This window comes from Vigna unguiculata, chromosome 3 (genome assembly GCF_037176805.1).
Source record: "Vigna unguiculata cultivar grain cowpea cultivar isolate G323 ecotype 2 chromosome 3, ASM3717680v1, whole genome shotgun sequence".
Taxonomy (NCBI): domain Eukaryota; kingdom Viridiplantae; phylum Streptophyta; class Magnoliopsida; order Fabales; family Fabaceae; genus Vigna; species Vigna unguiculata.
Window position 1 is genome coordinate 42,036,623 of NC_140794.1, and position 16,908 is coordinate 42,053,530.

Sequence of the window (16,908 nt, forward strand, 5' to 3'; positions counted from 1 at the left end):
GCTCTGCATGATATTAATCATTTTACTTTATAATAATATGTGAGATTTTTGAAAACGGGCCTCTTGTTGAATTGAAAGCGAACTGAGATGGTGAGTGTATTTTTCTGAAAAAACGGTATGTGTTTGTGCTTTTTTAGATAATGTTGATAGAAGAACTATTTCCTTATCTAATTGGTAGCTAAAAAATGGTGCGATTCCAAAAAGGGGTACATGTGACACTGTTCATGAACACGCGAAGGAATAAGAAATTTGATTATGAAGTCAAAATGAGAGATAAGTAAGAAATAGTTGGGTTGCCAAACGCGAATGGAGGAATATGCAATCGTTTTCAAAAGAGAGGAGATGGGGCACAGCACATTGTTCATTGACTGCACACAGAAGCCCCACACGAGTCCTCATGCCAAGTACCGTTACCTTTCCTTCTGTCATTAAATGTTTTCTTTTCATCAAAAGTTTAAGTCACACTTTACAAAAATATAGATTCAAACTTTGTTATTAGGGTAGAGTTTATTGGTAAGGGTATATAACTATCTCTGTGTAAGTGTTTTGTAGATTTTGAGACATGTGATTTTGGTGAGTTTTTGAACTTCACTGGTGTAAACCTTGTAGTAAAAGAAAACCTTTGAAGTTTGAATAAAATCAAGTTGAGTTTCAAACAGTTGAAAGCTGTGTAAACTAACTAGGAAGATGTGTTTTTTGTGAGAAGGCGTGACTTTCATTAATGCGAAAACTGATTTCCAATATAAAACAAGGTCGTCACCTATATTAGAGTTTTGATGCTTACAAGAACGGCTCAGGCTCAATAAGTGTCCGTATAATATGTAATTTCTTATTCATATTTTAGAAAAAAGTCTGAGTAGGTATTGGAAACTTAGTAGAATATATAAAACATACTTTAAATTCACTCATTTGTGTTTATATATATGTTGATACTATTGATATTCAACCTAAGGGTGAGTTTCCTTCACATTTAAAAAAAAAATATTTTTTACTATTTTATGAAAAAAAAAATTAAATCTGTAAGTAAAATAAGTAAAATTATGCTATACTTTTGTAGTAGAAAATATAAACATTTTTTTCTAAGTAAATAATTCCTTTATTTTCCCGGGGAAATTTTGGTTTTATAGTGTGAATTGGAAAGAAATTCATATACATTCGTAAATTTGTGTGTGTTTTAATTAAAACACAGAGCTAATTCATATATAAAATTACTTTACATCTATTATAGATTGACCTATATAGTTTAAGGTTTTCAATTTTACAATAGTTATATTTAAACTGAATTTTAGTTTATGATGTCAAAATAATCCTTTGTACTGCCCATCTATGACAAAGTAAACTTTATGAATGTTAAAGTTTGAAAAGAGTATAATTTTATCTAACAAGTAATTTGTTGTTCAAGAAGAGGAGCTCAACATTTACTCTTGAATCCAAAGTTATGAAAATTTAATGATTAGTGGAAATGATGGACATAAATAGAATTAAATTGGCATATTTTTTATCTAAATGAACCCTACCCTCTTGCTAGTATTGATAGTGGGAAGGTTCTCCCTATTCTGTGTGATATTAGCTAATGGATTCATATGGTAAAGGGACAAGGCACATGTGGAGGGAAAAATTAGAATCCTATGCTACTTGAATCACCCTCTCTATGTATATATATTTTACACTTATAATAAAGTTATGTTTTTGATGACCAATAATTGGTAGATTGAACACTAGAGTACAATATAAAGTCATGCTTATCTTATCTGTCTCCTTCTTAGACTGTTATTAAATATAGAATGTTTATTACGAATATACAAAAACCTCATTAGCTTACCAAGTGGGGAATGACTTCAGAAACTTCATCGAATACTGTGTACTAAACAATGGTCCCTCGGGATCTGGTATTTGATTGGGAGAATAACTTGCATTCACACATGTAAAAAGAAGACAAAAAACCTTTATGTAGTGTGTTTAAATTAGGTTTATGATATAAAATATTTGCGTAACTCAAGAATTTATACTATCATTTAATATAAAGTGCTTTCGTTTTAATTTGGGTTAATCCACACCACTAAAAAAAACAGTATATGACTCAATTTTTTCAAGAGGAAGAATGAAAAATTTTTCTTGGCTTCTAGTGGGTTGTTTGTTGCTTATGTTGATATATAATAGTCCTGAATGGAGTCTCATTATTGGAGACCATAAGCAAAATTTATTGGCTCATATATATTAACTGTTTTTCTTAGCATGGATTCTTGACCGTTCTTGAACTATCAACAACGAATCCTATATTAAAATAATACTTGTCCATAAAAATTATATTATAGTATTCTAGAATGAGAAAATTTTCTTTATTATTCTTCAAGAGAAAGTTAGAAATTCATGTTCGATCTATCTAATAATTAAGAATATGTTTCGACTATCGTTGAAAATAAAAGTAATGAAATTTTTTATTCTGGATGATTTGATAAGTCTTATGTTGTTCTTATGTTGAAAGCCTAACATTTCTACTCTTGTCGTTCTCCTTCAGCTAATATGATCGTTTGAATGTTGAATGCAGGCCCTTGATCTCAATGATAGTTCAACTTGGGATTCACCGTGAGTTGAGAATAAGTTTTGCATCAGACTCGCATCGCTCCTAAGTCCTTGGCAAAAGTTGAACGTTTACGAGAGCTTCATAATTGACATGATTATTGTACACTTTAAAGTTGAAGAGTATGGACTCTTCGATCTTTATTCTGTTAGGACATTTCAGAATTATACGAGAAGTTTGATAAATAATTAGTATTTAAAATTATTAACCTTTTATTTTTAATCATGTTTTATGTTCATTTCGGATATTGAGTGTTATGTGTTCTTTTGAGTTAGGTATATATTTTTTTAATCTATTGGACTAAGTGAGTCATGGGTCACCCAACCATTGATTCCAGGGCTAGAAACACCACCATAAGTCGTTGGGTGAATGTGCTAGTCCAGCGAGAAAAAAGTCAGAGTTTTGATTGGTGGGCGAGTTTGGGTGCCTAATGACTTGTTTGACCATTTTTTTTAGAAGCTGCAATGCTTTGAGTTAGGCGAGATAAGTGGTCGCTGGGCGAGTCTACATACTTTTTTATCAGACTCTGTGAAAAACCAGACTCGCTGGACGACTCTCGTGTTCATTGGACAAACCAGATAGAAACAACAACCATGAGACAAAACTAGAAAAAACAATAAACATTGTGTTGCCTCCCAGTTAGCACTTCTTTAACGTCACTAGCTTGACTTGTAATAGTTCATGGATCATGTAGATGACAAGTAGTGGTGAGGCATTCAACTTCACCTTCCAAATAATGCTCCAATATTTGACCATTCACCACCCAACTTCTAAGTGGATGATACGATCCTATCCGGGAAAAAGTGTGATCGTTTCTGAGTTTGAATCCTCAAGAGGCACAAAATGAATAAATCAGAGAAGAACGCGGAATAAGATAGAGATGGAGAACGCCACAATCTAGTAGATTGATAAGTCAAGTGAAGATTCGCCACAAAGATGTTAATTTTTGATAAGAACTGGAGGCCTAAGCCAAGAACAAAGAGAATCTTCACTTTAATGAAATCAAATTCAATTCAATATATGACTAAAAATGTCTACATTTTTTTTGGTACCTCTATATATAGGCACATAAGTTTAAGAAAACCTAAGAACCTTACAAGAAGGCTCAAACCCGAAACATAAAAACATAAACTAATTTATAAAAGAAAGTCCAAAGCCCAAAACATAGAACATAACTAATTTCTAAGAGGAAACCCAAAGTCTAAAAACATAAACTAATTTTCCTAAAAACTATCTTTCAAATGTGCTTCAAGTCATGATCTTTATATTCTTTGAATTTTAGATTGCTAGTAGCATCAGGAGCCTTGAATAGTTTTGATCTTTCAATCTCTTGCTCCTTGCCCTTGTCATAGCTAGGTCCTTTAAATTGTAAAGGTTCATCTTCAAGTTCTTCTTGTATGGAATCTTGAGATAGTCCTTTATCAGTGGATCTTCAAATGAATGATCCATCAACTCAACGGCACCATAAGGCTTGACAGTGAATGACCCAAACCAATTGGATTTCAACTTACCCGAAAAGAGTTTGAATCTTTAATTGAAAAGAAAAACTTGTTGGCCCAGTTGAAAATCCTTTTTCAAAAGCTTTCTATCATGATACAACTTGACCCTCTCCTTGTATCACTTTGAACTATCATAAGCAATCAATATCATCTCTTCAAGTTCTTGCAATTGCAATTACCCCTTCTCACCCGACAAATAGGTATCAAAGTTCAGAAATTTCAAGGCCCAATAGGCCTTATGTTCCATTTCCACTAGAAGATGAAGTAGAAACGTGTCAAATGGTGTAAATAACTCAAATATTAAAAAATCATTTATTGTGCAAAAGAACATTGCACGCAAACCAAAATTTTCTTCAGAATATAAATCGAACACATCAACGCCTTGTTCCCACAACAATTTCAAATCATCAATCAAAGACTTCAGGTACATATCATTGTCATTTCTCGATTATCTAGTTCCAAAAATCATCACAAGCAAAATCATATATTTTCTCTTCATGCACAACGGAAGAGGAAGATTATAAATCATCAACACTATGTTTATTACTTAAGTTCCCATAAGGATTCATACCATCTATTGCAAGTCCAAGTACCAAACTCTAGAAATGTTACATCAATCTTCTTCCATTGTGAAAAATCAGTTGGGTGTTGAAAAAGATTTTCACATTTTTTTCCATTTACGTGTCATGTCAAGTTCTTTGCATCTTCTTTAACGACAAATAATCATTTCAACCTAGGTATTAGGGAAGGTACCACAACACCTTAGCGAGGAGACCATATGTTTCTTCATCAACACTATTTCCATCAACTTTCTTTTTAAATTGTTATAACCCACACGTTGGACATACCTTTAATGCCACAAACTTGTTTCTTTACAATATACAACTATTTGGACATGCATGTATCTTCTTGTACTCCAAACTCATTGGGCATAAAATATTTTTCCCCTTGTAGCTACAATTTGATAACATGTTATTTTCTAGAAGCATGTTCTTTTAACAATTCCAATAATTATGTGAAACTTTTATCAAATCATCCATTTCTTGGTTTCAAACTAAACAATTTCAACGTTGCATACAGTCATGTAAATTTATTGCATCATTGGTACAATTATTCCTCTAAATCAGACTTTAAAGAATCATACAAATAAGCTCTTCCAAAATTATCTTCACCAACATCACGTACCATATCCTCTAAACGATCATTCATCCACGCTTCAACGTATTATATTGTTTGTGACGTAGTAGGGTTGTCTAATACTTTTCCATGCCAAGTTCAAATTGTATAACCCCTGACTATACCGAAGATGAATAGGTGATCACACATTTCGCCCAAATCCTGACGTATCTGATTCAAACAATAAACACATGGACAATAATATGTCCAATTCAAAAAATAATATAAACTATAAATAATTTCACAGTATTTTCTACAAATTTTTACATCTAAACTAATATAAAATCTAATTTAACAAAGTATAAACCCAAAATCATAAAACTCACATTTGAGACAAACAAGGGAAACATTCATGCATAATTAGACTGAGTTCTCCCACCATTAGTCACGCGCATAGGTTAGTGAGAAGTATAGTAAACTAACCTCAATCTAGAAAAATAATCAAAGAAAAGATGTTTCTCAATGAACTACACACGAGAAATGCCAAAAACGTAACCAATGGAAGTCCCCATGTGCAAAAAATTGTCTCCAAAGTTGAGAAAGCTTCTCAAAAGGGAGGAAAGAGAGGAAGAAATGGGCCTTGTATGTTTTTTGAAACATATTTACATATGACCTGCAAAGGTCAAACATAAAAGAGGATTTTTACATCTGGCCCTTGTAAACCAGACATAAATTTACATATATATCTTACATGTCAGACGTAAATTTACATCTAACTTATTGGAAGAAAAAAATTATGTCTCTTTCATAATTTGGAAAATTATGATGTATTCATGGTTCTTAAAATCGCAACCCAGAACATAAGATCGTACGAGTCTACAATCTTTTTCATCCTCTCTGATCTCTTTTCACTTAAAACTCGTGATCTTCACGAATCATGTTGGATCGTCGTTGTAAATCACAACTCGATTTGGAATGGCAATTCTGACGATGCAGTCCCTTCCAATCGCGACGATCCTTCTCTCGCGGCCTCACATCACAATCTTTTCTAGCAGTGAGGAAAACTAAGCAAATAAACCTTGTGGCAGCAGCGGTAGCGACAACGCCCTCTATCAGCGGCAAGTCTTGCAACGTCGACTCTAATGACAACGTTGATGGCGAGTCTCACATCTCACAGATATGCAACAACCTCTCTTCGTGAAGGGTGACAGAACTGAGACATTTTTTAATAAAACCCTAATTCTTTAACCTAATTTTTTAAACTTCTAAAGCCTAATTTTAAAATCCCATTAGTGATTCTAAAAAGTAAAAAGAGTCACCATAAAACCTGCACCGTAAAAGTTGTAAGTAAAAGTAACCTTTTTTTAAAAAGTCACTACTCCGTCTCTTATGTGCTACAGGTAAAAGTAACTTTTAATAAAAAAGTCACTAACTCCCTCTCTTTTGTTAAAAAAAGTGGCATCTAACATTAAGAAAATAAAAAAGAGAGATTAAAAAATAATAGCCCCTATTGTTTCCCTCCTTTTGTTAGGCTTGAAAAATCTACTCCTTAAGATTAAGAAAATAAAAAAAGCGGGACAGTGAAAGATTAAAAAATAATAGTTGCCATTGTTTACCTTAAAAAAACTACTAATTCCCTCTTTGTCGCCATTGTTTACAATTAAAAACTACTAATTCCCTCCTTTTGTTAAGATTAAAAAAGCTACTCCCTCTTTTATATAAATAATAGAACAACCACGACACACATGACACAAACAATTGTACTGCACAGTTCCCTCTACTCTCTCTATTTTTTTTCCTCACTTAGTGTACATGTACCCAAACATCCATTCCCTTTGTTTCTTTCACACCATCACCACATCAATTTGTCAACCTACAATGTTCACGACATCCAAATTGTTATCCACTTTGCTTTATTAAAATGACTTCAAAATCTTCTATGCTTGTTGCTCCAAAAAATGTCCTAGGAAATAGGAGTGATATAGCATGGAAACATTGTAATTCTGTTAGTGGGGATACTAGAAAGCGACAATGCAAATACTGTCAGAAGGTAGTAACATGGGGAGTTTATCGATTGAAGCATCACTTGGCTAGTACTCAAAAAGATGTTGGTGCTTGCAAGGATGTTATTGATGAAGTGGAGAAATAAATGTGGGAAATTGTTGTTGGTTTGCAACAAAGTTTAAACAAGAAATCAAGGTTGAATATGGAGGAGGAAACAATATAAGCTAGTGAGAAAAGAAAAATAGTGAAGCTTCAAGTCCTACAAATATTTTAAAGAAGAGAGTAGTTAGTACACAAACTACCATCAATAACATGTTTAAGAAATGTATGAGAGAGGAAGATTGTCAAGCAATTGCTAGATTCTTCTGTAACAATGTTATACCTTTCAATGTGGCAAAAAGTGAAGAATTCATTGCTATGCTTGATTTGGTTTCAAGGCATGGTCTTGGATTTAAGCATTCATCTTATCATGAGATCAAAGTTAAATATTTAAAGGAGTAAGTTAAAAATACATCCCTTGTTTTATAAGAACATAAGGATGAACGAAAAAAAAAGGTGTACTATTATGACCGATGGTTGGACTGATAAGAAAAGAAGGACAATAATAAACTTCTTGGTGAACATCCCAAAGGGAACTGTGTTTTTGAAGTCCATAGATGCCTCTGCAATATCTAAAACAGCTGAGAAAGTTTTTGATATGATGGATAACATTGTTGAAGAGGTAGGAGAAGAAAATGTCATTCAAGTTGTCACCGATAATGTAGAAAACTATAAAGTTGTTGGCCATTTGTTGATGACAAAGAGAAAAAGGCTATTTTGGACACTGTGTGTTGCACATTGTGTCGACTTAATGTTGGAAGATTATGAAAAGAAGATCCCAATTCACGAGGAGACAATTCCAAAGGGTAAAAAAATGACTACCTTTATCTATTCAAGATCTTCTCTAAAATCTCTATTACAACATTTCACAAAAAAAAGGGATTTGGTGAGGTTGGGTGTTACTTGTTTCACTACATCGTACTTGATGTTAGGATGCCTATATGAGAATAAATGAGCTTTGATTAGAATGTTTACTAGCAATGAATGGAAGTTTAGTAAGTTTCCTAAGACCACTGATGGTAAAATTGCTGAAGATGTTGTTTTAGATAAGGAGTTTTTGAAGAATATAATAACTTGTTTGAAGGGTGCATTGCCTTTAATTAAAATGCTTCGATTGGTTGATTTGGATCAAAAGCCAACCATAAAATTCATTTATGAAGCAATGGATCAAGCAAAGGAGAAGATTCAAAAGGCTCTCAATGCTGTCAAAAAAATGTATTAGTCATCTAACTATCTATATTTTTCTGTTAATGGAAAGTAAAAACTAACTCAATGTAATGTATTTTGGTTAGTTATTTGTCTTTGTTGAACATCATTGATGAAAGGTGGGACAAACAACTCCATAGGCCCTTGCATGCTATAGGCTATTTTCTTAACTGTCAAATGCATTATCGTCCTGGATTTAAAGTATATTTAGAAGTGAAACAAGGTTTGGTGGAATGTATAACTAGGATGGTAGAGGATGAGGATGAAAAAACTCTCATTGATGTTCAAATTAATATTTTAGAAAACGAGAAAAATGTTTTGGTTGTCCCTTGGCTAGGTCAATTAGTTTAAAGACTCCAGCAGATTGGTGGGAGTCTTATGGTGATAAGTATCTTGAACTACAAAAATTTGTGATTCATGTATTAAGCTTGACATGTAGTTCCTCTGGATGTGAGTGTAATTGGAGTTCCTTTGAGATAGTAATTTAATGTTAGAATATTACTCTATAATAAATTACTAGTAGTGCTTGCTTATCATATTTGTCTTTGCATTTGTTTAGGTCCACATAAAGAGAAGAAATAGGCTAAAGCAAAGCACAATGAATGATGTTGTTTTTGTTATGACCAACTCAAAATTAGCCAAGAAAAAAAAAACAAGAAAACCAGCTCAAATTAACATTGATGATTATTCATTTGATGAAGAATGGATTAAGGAAGATAAGCATGAACAAAATGAAACATTGGATTTAGATGAGAACTTGATTCCAGTTGAAGTTGTGGAAGATGAAACTTTACATAGTCAAGACTTAGATATGACTGATTTGAATGATGAAGGAGATGGAAATGATGGAGCTGAAGATTGTGAATTTAACTTAGAAGACTATTTGGTTTAGATGAATCATTATTTTGTTACAACTCCTATATATACAGAGGATGTTGGCATCTAGTGATGTACTTTTTTATTTCATGTATTATGAAATTTACTTATAAATTTTTAGGATCTTACGATTCGTGTTACGATTTTTTTATTTACGATTTCTATTTTCCTTTCCCATCTTGAATAAGATCTCGTTTTTAACTACCATAGATGTATTATCTCTAAGATTATTATCTTATGATGAAAAGCACGGATGAAAAGCACAAAACATCGTTTATTAGATAACATCATCTAGAATGTTAAGTCTAATTAGATCATTTACCACATATATATTAAATGATATTTACTCTTAACTATCTTAATAGTTTTCTATTATCCCTAGCTAGGTTGTATTTATAGAAACCTATTTACTCTTTCGGGTACACTACATGCTATATACATTGCATCATAGAGATATTTGATATTATAATACAATTACTCTCATTCATTGTTATTATTGTGTTCTTTGTGAACCATATCCTTTTATTAGATCATATCTCCAATAAACTTATATTATCTCCTCTCTTGATGTGTGTGAAGGGTAGATCACTATTTTAGACATGTATGAAAACATTTTCCGATACTATTATCCAATTTCATTTATTACTTAGCACAATTACTCACCTTCACCCATAGATTCTTCATAAAATCAAATGACATAAAGCTACCTTGCATCTACCATGCAACAATAAACATACATGTTAATTATACATACAATAATAGCCTGTTCTTAAATATCCAGCCAGGTTGAACACCACACCAGTACAAACAGTAGTATTTAACATTGATTTATTTGAACATAACGTACAGAGACAGAGCCCGATTGTCTAGATTTTCAATCCTTTCAAAGCTTGGCAATTAGCCCATTTTGAATAGGCTTGGCAGGCAAGCCATTGTTCTCCTTATCATCCAAATCACCTGGGTTTGGTGGAACATCTATTGCTGGCGAGCAATTGAAGAAACCATGCGGCTGCATCATAAAATGCACGATCAAAAAACTAGTATCACTTGTGATTTCATGTAAAAATGTGTTTCAACATTTGGTGGAACAAAGTGCTAAAAACATTCTTTCTAACCATAGTTTTCTATTGGTTAAAATTTATTAAAAAGTATAGTACCAGGAGAGACTCGTTGAATGAAAAAATGAGACCCATTTTTAATGAATTTAACCAATAACAGAGAGGATTTGATAGAGTGCGTTGCTTATATTTTTCTATTCTTGTATATTTGAGTGAAAAGTGTTTCATTTCAGGATGAATCTCATTTAAAATTCAGAGAGGATGAATAGCATACCATAAGCATAAAACCAATGCGTTCCACGGGCATAACAGGCCAGTCTTCCAATCGAGGAATGTGTGTCACTCCAAATACGTACCTGAAATATTCCGTCAAATAAGGTGACAAGTGCAAAAAATAAATAACCATGACATCAGAACTTCAAGTATAGGACAATTATCAGTTATTCATGGCAACTCAGCTACTAATTATAAGCACTGCTGCATATTCAAGTTTGCAATGGAAAAGGGTATTGGAGGAGTAGCATCATAGCAAGTATAATACAACAGTACACTACACACTGTTTTTTACCATACTCATATCAAACTAACAGATTAAAGTCAAATGAATAAAACTATTTCATCTTGGTTAAAAAAATTGAAATATAGTTGATAAAATTTGTATATTTTTATATTAAACTGTGGAAGTAGAAGTTATCATCTAGCTAGAAGAATGGAGTGAACTAACCAAAGAACTATATCAGCTTCCTCCAGCGATCGGTTTTGCTTAACCCAAGTAGCCAAACCCTCTCCAACGCGTGGATTTTGATTAGGGAACTCTCCGCCAGGATGCATTTCATCGCGTGCATAAGGAGTAACCCAAAGGTTGTGTTTCAGGAAAGCTGCTCTTCTCAAAAACTTGGCCTCTGAGCCAGCTAAAGGTAAACAATTTGAGCCAGGTACTAGCTTGTAACCAGTTAGATGCCCAGTTCGGTTTACGGTCCTTGTGTTCCTAACCTAAAATGTGCATTATTACGTAAGATATAGAGTTTGTTCAAACTACCAAATAATCCCAACATTTTAAAATATAACTACTGCCACAGTGAATATGCCGGTAGGAAATATATGCCCTAGGAAATTTGGAATACAGAAAAAGTAGGGAGAAAAACTGGCAAGATAGATAACAAACGCATTCCTGCGTTTCACGATTTTCAAAAACTATAAGCATCCTGGAATCTGTAAAAAAACAATTTCTACAATTTATAGTTTCTCAATACGGGGGCCACAATACTAGTAGTGTGGCAATCTTAAATCAATGACGACCTGAATCATGCAATTTCTCTCTCTCTCACACACACACAATAACTATAACATTTTTTTCAATTGATGTGAATAAATTTAACATATATGTAGGCATAAATAGTACTGTGAAATATCCTTCACAACTTACAGAGCAGAAGCAGCTTAAAACAGCAGCCAGATTTGAAAATTTTAGATTGTCCCTGCTAAAACATCTAAAGTGGACAGTGACAGCAGAAATATTCACCCAGGGAAAAATTCAATATCCAATTTTTTTTTTTTCCTGGAGGAGGGGGTTAAAAATAAGAAAGAACTTACAATCCAGTGACGAGCGGTTAAAGGATCACAGTCACGCATTGCTTCCAATTCTGATTTAAGCAGTTTTTCCTCAGCATAAAATGCATTGTTATGAATATTATTGTCTCCTGGTTCTTCAACTTTGACATTCATCTCAACAACCTGGGCAGAGAGGGTAGATATAAGCTTATACTTAATGAAATCTAGCTATACGATGGAAGAGAAAAAACATAAATATCAGAAAGGAACTGTAGAATAAACTACTGAGTCATAAAATCAGGAGTTCAACATGAAAATTCAACAGATAAAAGAACAGAAACCTCATAAGCCACGGTAGCAATGTTAACAATGTTAAAAGATTTAGATCAGTAGTTTGCTATAAAAAGGACCTAATGAAAATAGAAATTACTGAGCACAGCACCGTTCATATGTGGTATTCTTTTGATACATGAATAGTTCTACACAGCTCATTGTCCTGCTATAGAAAGCGAAGACACCTGATTTATGACATTCTATTTGATATTTTTACTATTACAAGTTAAGATTTGGGCCAGGTGGGGTAAGAGAAAAGTTTGCGTTTTGCACTAAAGACCTTTCCTACTTAAAAATGAAATTGCATGCTAACCTGATTAAATGCTTCGCCAGGTTTGCAATCTACTGCCATGTCCATACGGGCAACAAAAAAATGTTGGTGGACAGGCGCATATAGTCCAGGTGCAATAGTTGTGCCATACTTTCGTGTTTCACCTGGTTGTAATGCTCCTAAGCTGAGAATTCCTGTGAGCTTGACCTCTGCTTCTATTTTCCCATCCTGCAAGAAAAAAAAATTACAGACCGCAAACTAGAATATTTGAAGCTTAGACATAGATATAATATGTATGCAATTTAAAACAGTAAAGGGAATATCTCGCTGCAATATAACATAACGATGAAAGCGGTGCTACAGATCTAACTCCGTTCTGATTTAGGGTAACATAACACGACCGTCCTCTTGAATCCCTGATAGTATTCTCTATTATACACAAACTTACTACCTGAGATACTTGTATTTATTAAAGGAAAGTAACTATATATCAGTAGGCCTCAAATATCATAGATGGTTCCACCAATATCATTCAACAGACTGACAGGTATATGCAAGATAGAAATCTAACTTGCCTGATAAAAGTGCCAGAAAAATCCATACTCATAGTTAGCCACGGTGCATATGAAAGACACTGTCAGCCTTCTAGACCTTCGAACTTCAGCCAGACCTGTTCTCCAATCTTGATGCTTCCATAAAATACCATGATCTTCCTCATGCAAGCAAACACAGTTCTCGATAGTTTCAACACCTCCATAGAAGTTAGTGAAGTGTGCATCAAAGTATTTGATATAGCCTAAACAATCACAACCCTGAAATGATGATATTATGCATAACCAGTTTAATTTCATCTAAATTGAGAAAGGAAGATAAAATGAAGAAAAAATTAATTGGAATATAAGCAAATGTCCTGACCTTCTTGAGAGAATGAGCATTTTTACCCAGGCCATCTTCCCCAGCATCAAAAGCATTTTTCCTATAGTGAGGATCATTAGGATCTCCATACGGGACCACCATCTCAACAAAGCTCAATCTGTGGGCCACTGGTCTTCGTCCTCGACTTCCATCAATATAGGCTACTGAATGAATAACCAAACCTTCCCTAGGAGTGAATCCAATACGAAAATTCCACTGCAAAAATGGTCCATCAGTTTTAGCAATTCTCAATATGTATGATAATGCGGTTTTGGAAAATATGCTTCAGATAGACAACCACCTTCTGCCATTCAATGAAGTGTCCATTAACACGAAAACTTGGACCTTCTGGCTGAATAATCTGTAAGGGTTTCACATCACTTCGGTCAACTCCTCCCCGGGTTTCACCAGAAGTATAATTTCTTAGTGGATCAGCAGGTGGAAGGGGAACAAGTTTACGGTCTTCAAATTCAAGAATAACCATATTTTGAATGTCAACAAGTACATGAATTCCCTCAACTGGACGGGCATAGCCATTCTCCATGGGGCAGTCGCTTTCAGTTCTACAAAAGATTAGTGGTTTAGCAAGTCTTCGGCTAGGAGCATCAGCTTCGCTGTGGTATCCAGCACACCTAAAAGTGTCAACAGCACAAGAATTAGACAGAACAAAGCATAGCTTAAATGAATTACCGTATTAGTCTATAAAATCATCATAAAGCAGTCACTAACCAGGGATCCACCATCACGAGATCCATATCCTCGATGCCTCTCTTCTTCATTGCTTCACGAAATGGTGGAAACTCCTTCACAATAGCTTCACACTCAGCATACTCCACAGCATCCTATGGGACAGAGAGAACAACACAAACAATTTTGATTTGAAAATAATTGAAAGTAACAACTCGAATCTCAATGTAACAGTTGCAGCAGTTATCATAAATTGGTAAATAGGATTTTTATTGACCAGTTAGCAAAATCGGAAAAGAAGTAATAAACTTCAACATAGAAAAATTGGAAAAGAAAAGGTAAATAGTTTAATAATTAATTAGCTGGGCATAAGGAGGACTCCAAAAAACCTAATAAGCATCACCATTTTAAGGAAGAATAAAATTTGGAGTAAGTTTGTATTCACCATTGGAGGCTGAACATCCGGAACAACTGTAGATGAAACAACTTTGCCCCTATGGTGTCCACCTCGAGTTGCTGCATGAACTTCTCTAAGTTCAACAATCCATATGCTTGTCTCATTTGACTTTTTATTGTAAACAACTAGCCTTGCTTTCCTTGGAGGAAGTTTAGTAGGAATCACAGGTCCCCCTTTTGTCCTGGGGAGCAGTGATGGTTGGAAAGGAGGGAAGAAATATGCATCTGCTAATGCAACTACTTGCTTTTCGGGTTCTACCAGGTCTACTTCAATAAAGCGCATGCCATCCCTCACCTAACAAGATAATCAAATAACTTCATCAACATGCAGACAGTAGCATAAAGAGGTTATAGCTTAGCACGGTTGTTCCATAAATCGGTAGTAAACCACGCAAAATGTATACCAAGGAGGGAAGAAGTTATGTACCTCAGGTGTTGCCCCAGCTGCTCGAACGGTTGCTACAGCTACTGATATTTCAGCAGCAGATAGTGGATCCAAAGGATGACTGGTTTGAGCTCTCACCATGACTGTGATACCTACGTCAAAAAGAACATTTCTTCAACTTTGGACATAAGAAGAAATTTCATCAGAGATGAAGAGATAAACTAGGGAGACGATAAAGAAAAACACAAAAGACCAAGAGCAACAAAAATGGAAAAGCTGAGCATAAGACCCAATACATAAGGCTCCTAATCTCCCTGAAAACCTGAGAGAGCAACAAAGTTGAAGCATCCATGAGCAATGCACCACAGAGAAGCTAAAAGGGTAACTCTATCCTTATTGAAATTGGGGGAATTTAAGAAGGGACAAAACTTAGATGTAATTTCTAAAGTACTTTTAGTACTATTCTGGAATCAAAATTAGAGATCTCACTTCAATAACTTAGGCTCACATTTAATGCAAACTTTTACTAAGAAGGTAACCGAAATGAACTTAAAACCTAAAACAACTAAGAACGATATCTAAATTTTGAACTTAAAAAACACATATTAAAGATAGGACTTAGGCTAGATAAGTCCTCACTTAACGAGGCACATTAAGGACTGCATAAACTACAGATCGCCCCAGAAGAAGTCGTCCATCACTCTCCAAATTAATACATGTTGATATTTAGAGAGGAAAAAGATAAGGTTCTCTTTCTTTATGCAATTAAAAGAAACATGACACTTCATTCAAGTTCTCCTGCATGACAAGTTGAAACTTCCACCGAGAATGAAATTGATGCAAAAAGAAGAAGAAAGAAAAAGAGAAAACATGAAGACCTAGTACAATTGATGCACGCAGTGTTTACCATGTCGTAAGTGGTGGAAGCCGTAAGAAAGGAGTATGCATGTTACTCTGTTTCGAAAATGAGAGTATAAGGAGAAAATGACGGTCAAAATGAAATGAAGTTTGGAATCGGATAGTTCGAACAGAGGAAAAAAAACGAACTCAATATAATACTGCCGAGAAAGAGAGCATGATCAATCATGCATATGCGAGCAAGTAAAGGAGCAAGTAAAGTGTGCTTTATAACTTGAAGTCAAAGAAATAAATTGACCCAAAAAAGAAAAACACTTTGACAACACTAACTTGTTTATTGGTATCATTCTATCAGCAACCAAGGAGACGGAGACGAGATCAAGTAAAAAATAATAATAATATCCAGTTTTAAACAAATAAAAACGAAATTGACTTAAAAAGAAAAAAGAAAGACCTTTGGCAGACGCCGGTTTTGGAGGAGAATCGATCGCGGGAATGAAGGTGGCAACGGAGGACCGTTGTTGTTGTTCCTGTTGTGAAGGTTGTTGTTGTGATTGGGGCGACGCAGAAGAAGACGGTTTGTTAGCCCCGGTGGTGGCGCAACATGGCGTCGTTTTTTCCTGAGCTGTGGCCATTGGAGAGGGTTAGCGAGCTCAGTGTAGTAAATTCCAGTGTAATACCCCACTGACATACAGCAATAATGCCAGTTGTTTCGAGTGTATGCCACCGCCGCCACCACCACTATCACCCACTGAACAACTGAATGACTCACTTGACCGGGATCACACGAGGACGGTGCTTTAAAGAAGAAGAAATAAGCTTTTTTTTTTGTTTTTAATTAGGGATGAAGGGAAAAACGATGGGGTGAGTGGAGTTTGGTGAATGGAATTTGGTTAATTAAAATAATGATTAGTGGTTGATGCGAGTGTGTGGATGGATGAGGGAAGGTAGGTGGAGGTGGGGAAGAGAGGACGTCACCTCAGCGAAAGCGACAAGGTTGCCAAATAAGCATA

General features: G+C 34.6%; 1 protein-coding gene and 1 pseudogene across 3 annotated transcripts; one reads left to right on the plus strand and one right to left on the minus strand.

The window, feature by feature from the left end:
* The first annotated feature begins 7,117 nt into the window (after positions 1-7,117).
* LOC114175426 (uncharacterized) lies at positions 7,118-10,390 on the plus strand (annotated as a pseudogene).
* Positions 10,058-16,751, minus strand: LOC114177557 (spermidine copper dependent amine oxidase 2). 3 transcript variants are annotated; one of them, XM_028062951.2, is made up of 12 exons: positions 16,350-16,751; positions 15,080-15,180; positions 14,642-14,947; positions 14,239-14,351; positions 13,811-14,141; positions 13,510-13,725; positions 13,170-13,406; positions 12,637-12,822; positions 12,033-12,173; positions 11,164-11,432; positions 10,714-10,795; positions 10,058-10,390 (listed from the first exon to the last, which is right to left on the minus strand). In XM_028062951.2, exons 1-12 carry the CDS (start codon positions 16,528-16,530, stop codon positions 10,265-10,267), a joined length of 2,289 nt encoding a protein of 762 aa, XP_027918752.1. In that variant the 5' UTR covers positions 16,531-16,751; the 3' UTR covers positions 10,058-10,264. The 3 variants fall into 3 exon arrangements, with proteins under 3 accessions (XP_027918752.1, XP_027918751.1, XP_027918753.1); XM_028062950.2 differs by having other exon boundaries at positions 15,080-15,189; positions 16,350-16,749; XM_028062952.2 differs by lacking the exon at positions 16,350-16,751 and adding an exon at positions 15,945-16,104 and having other exon boundaries at positions 15,080-15,189.
* Positions 16,752-16,908: the final 157 nt, after the last annotated feature.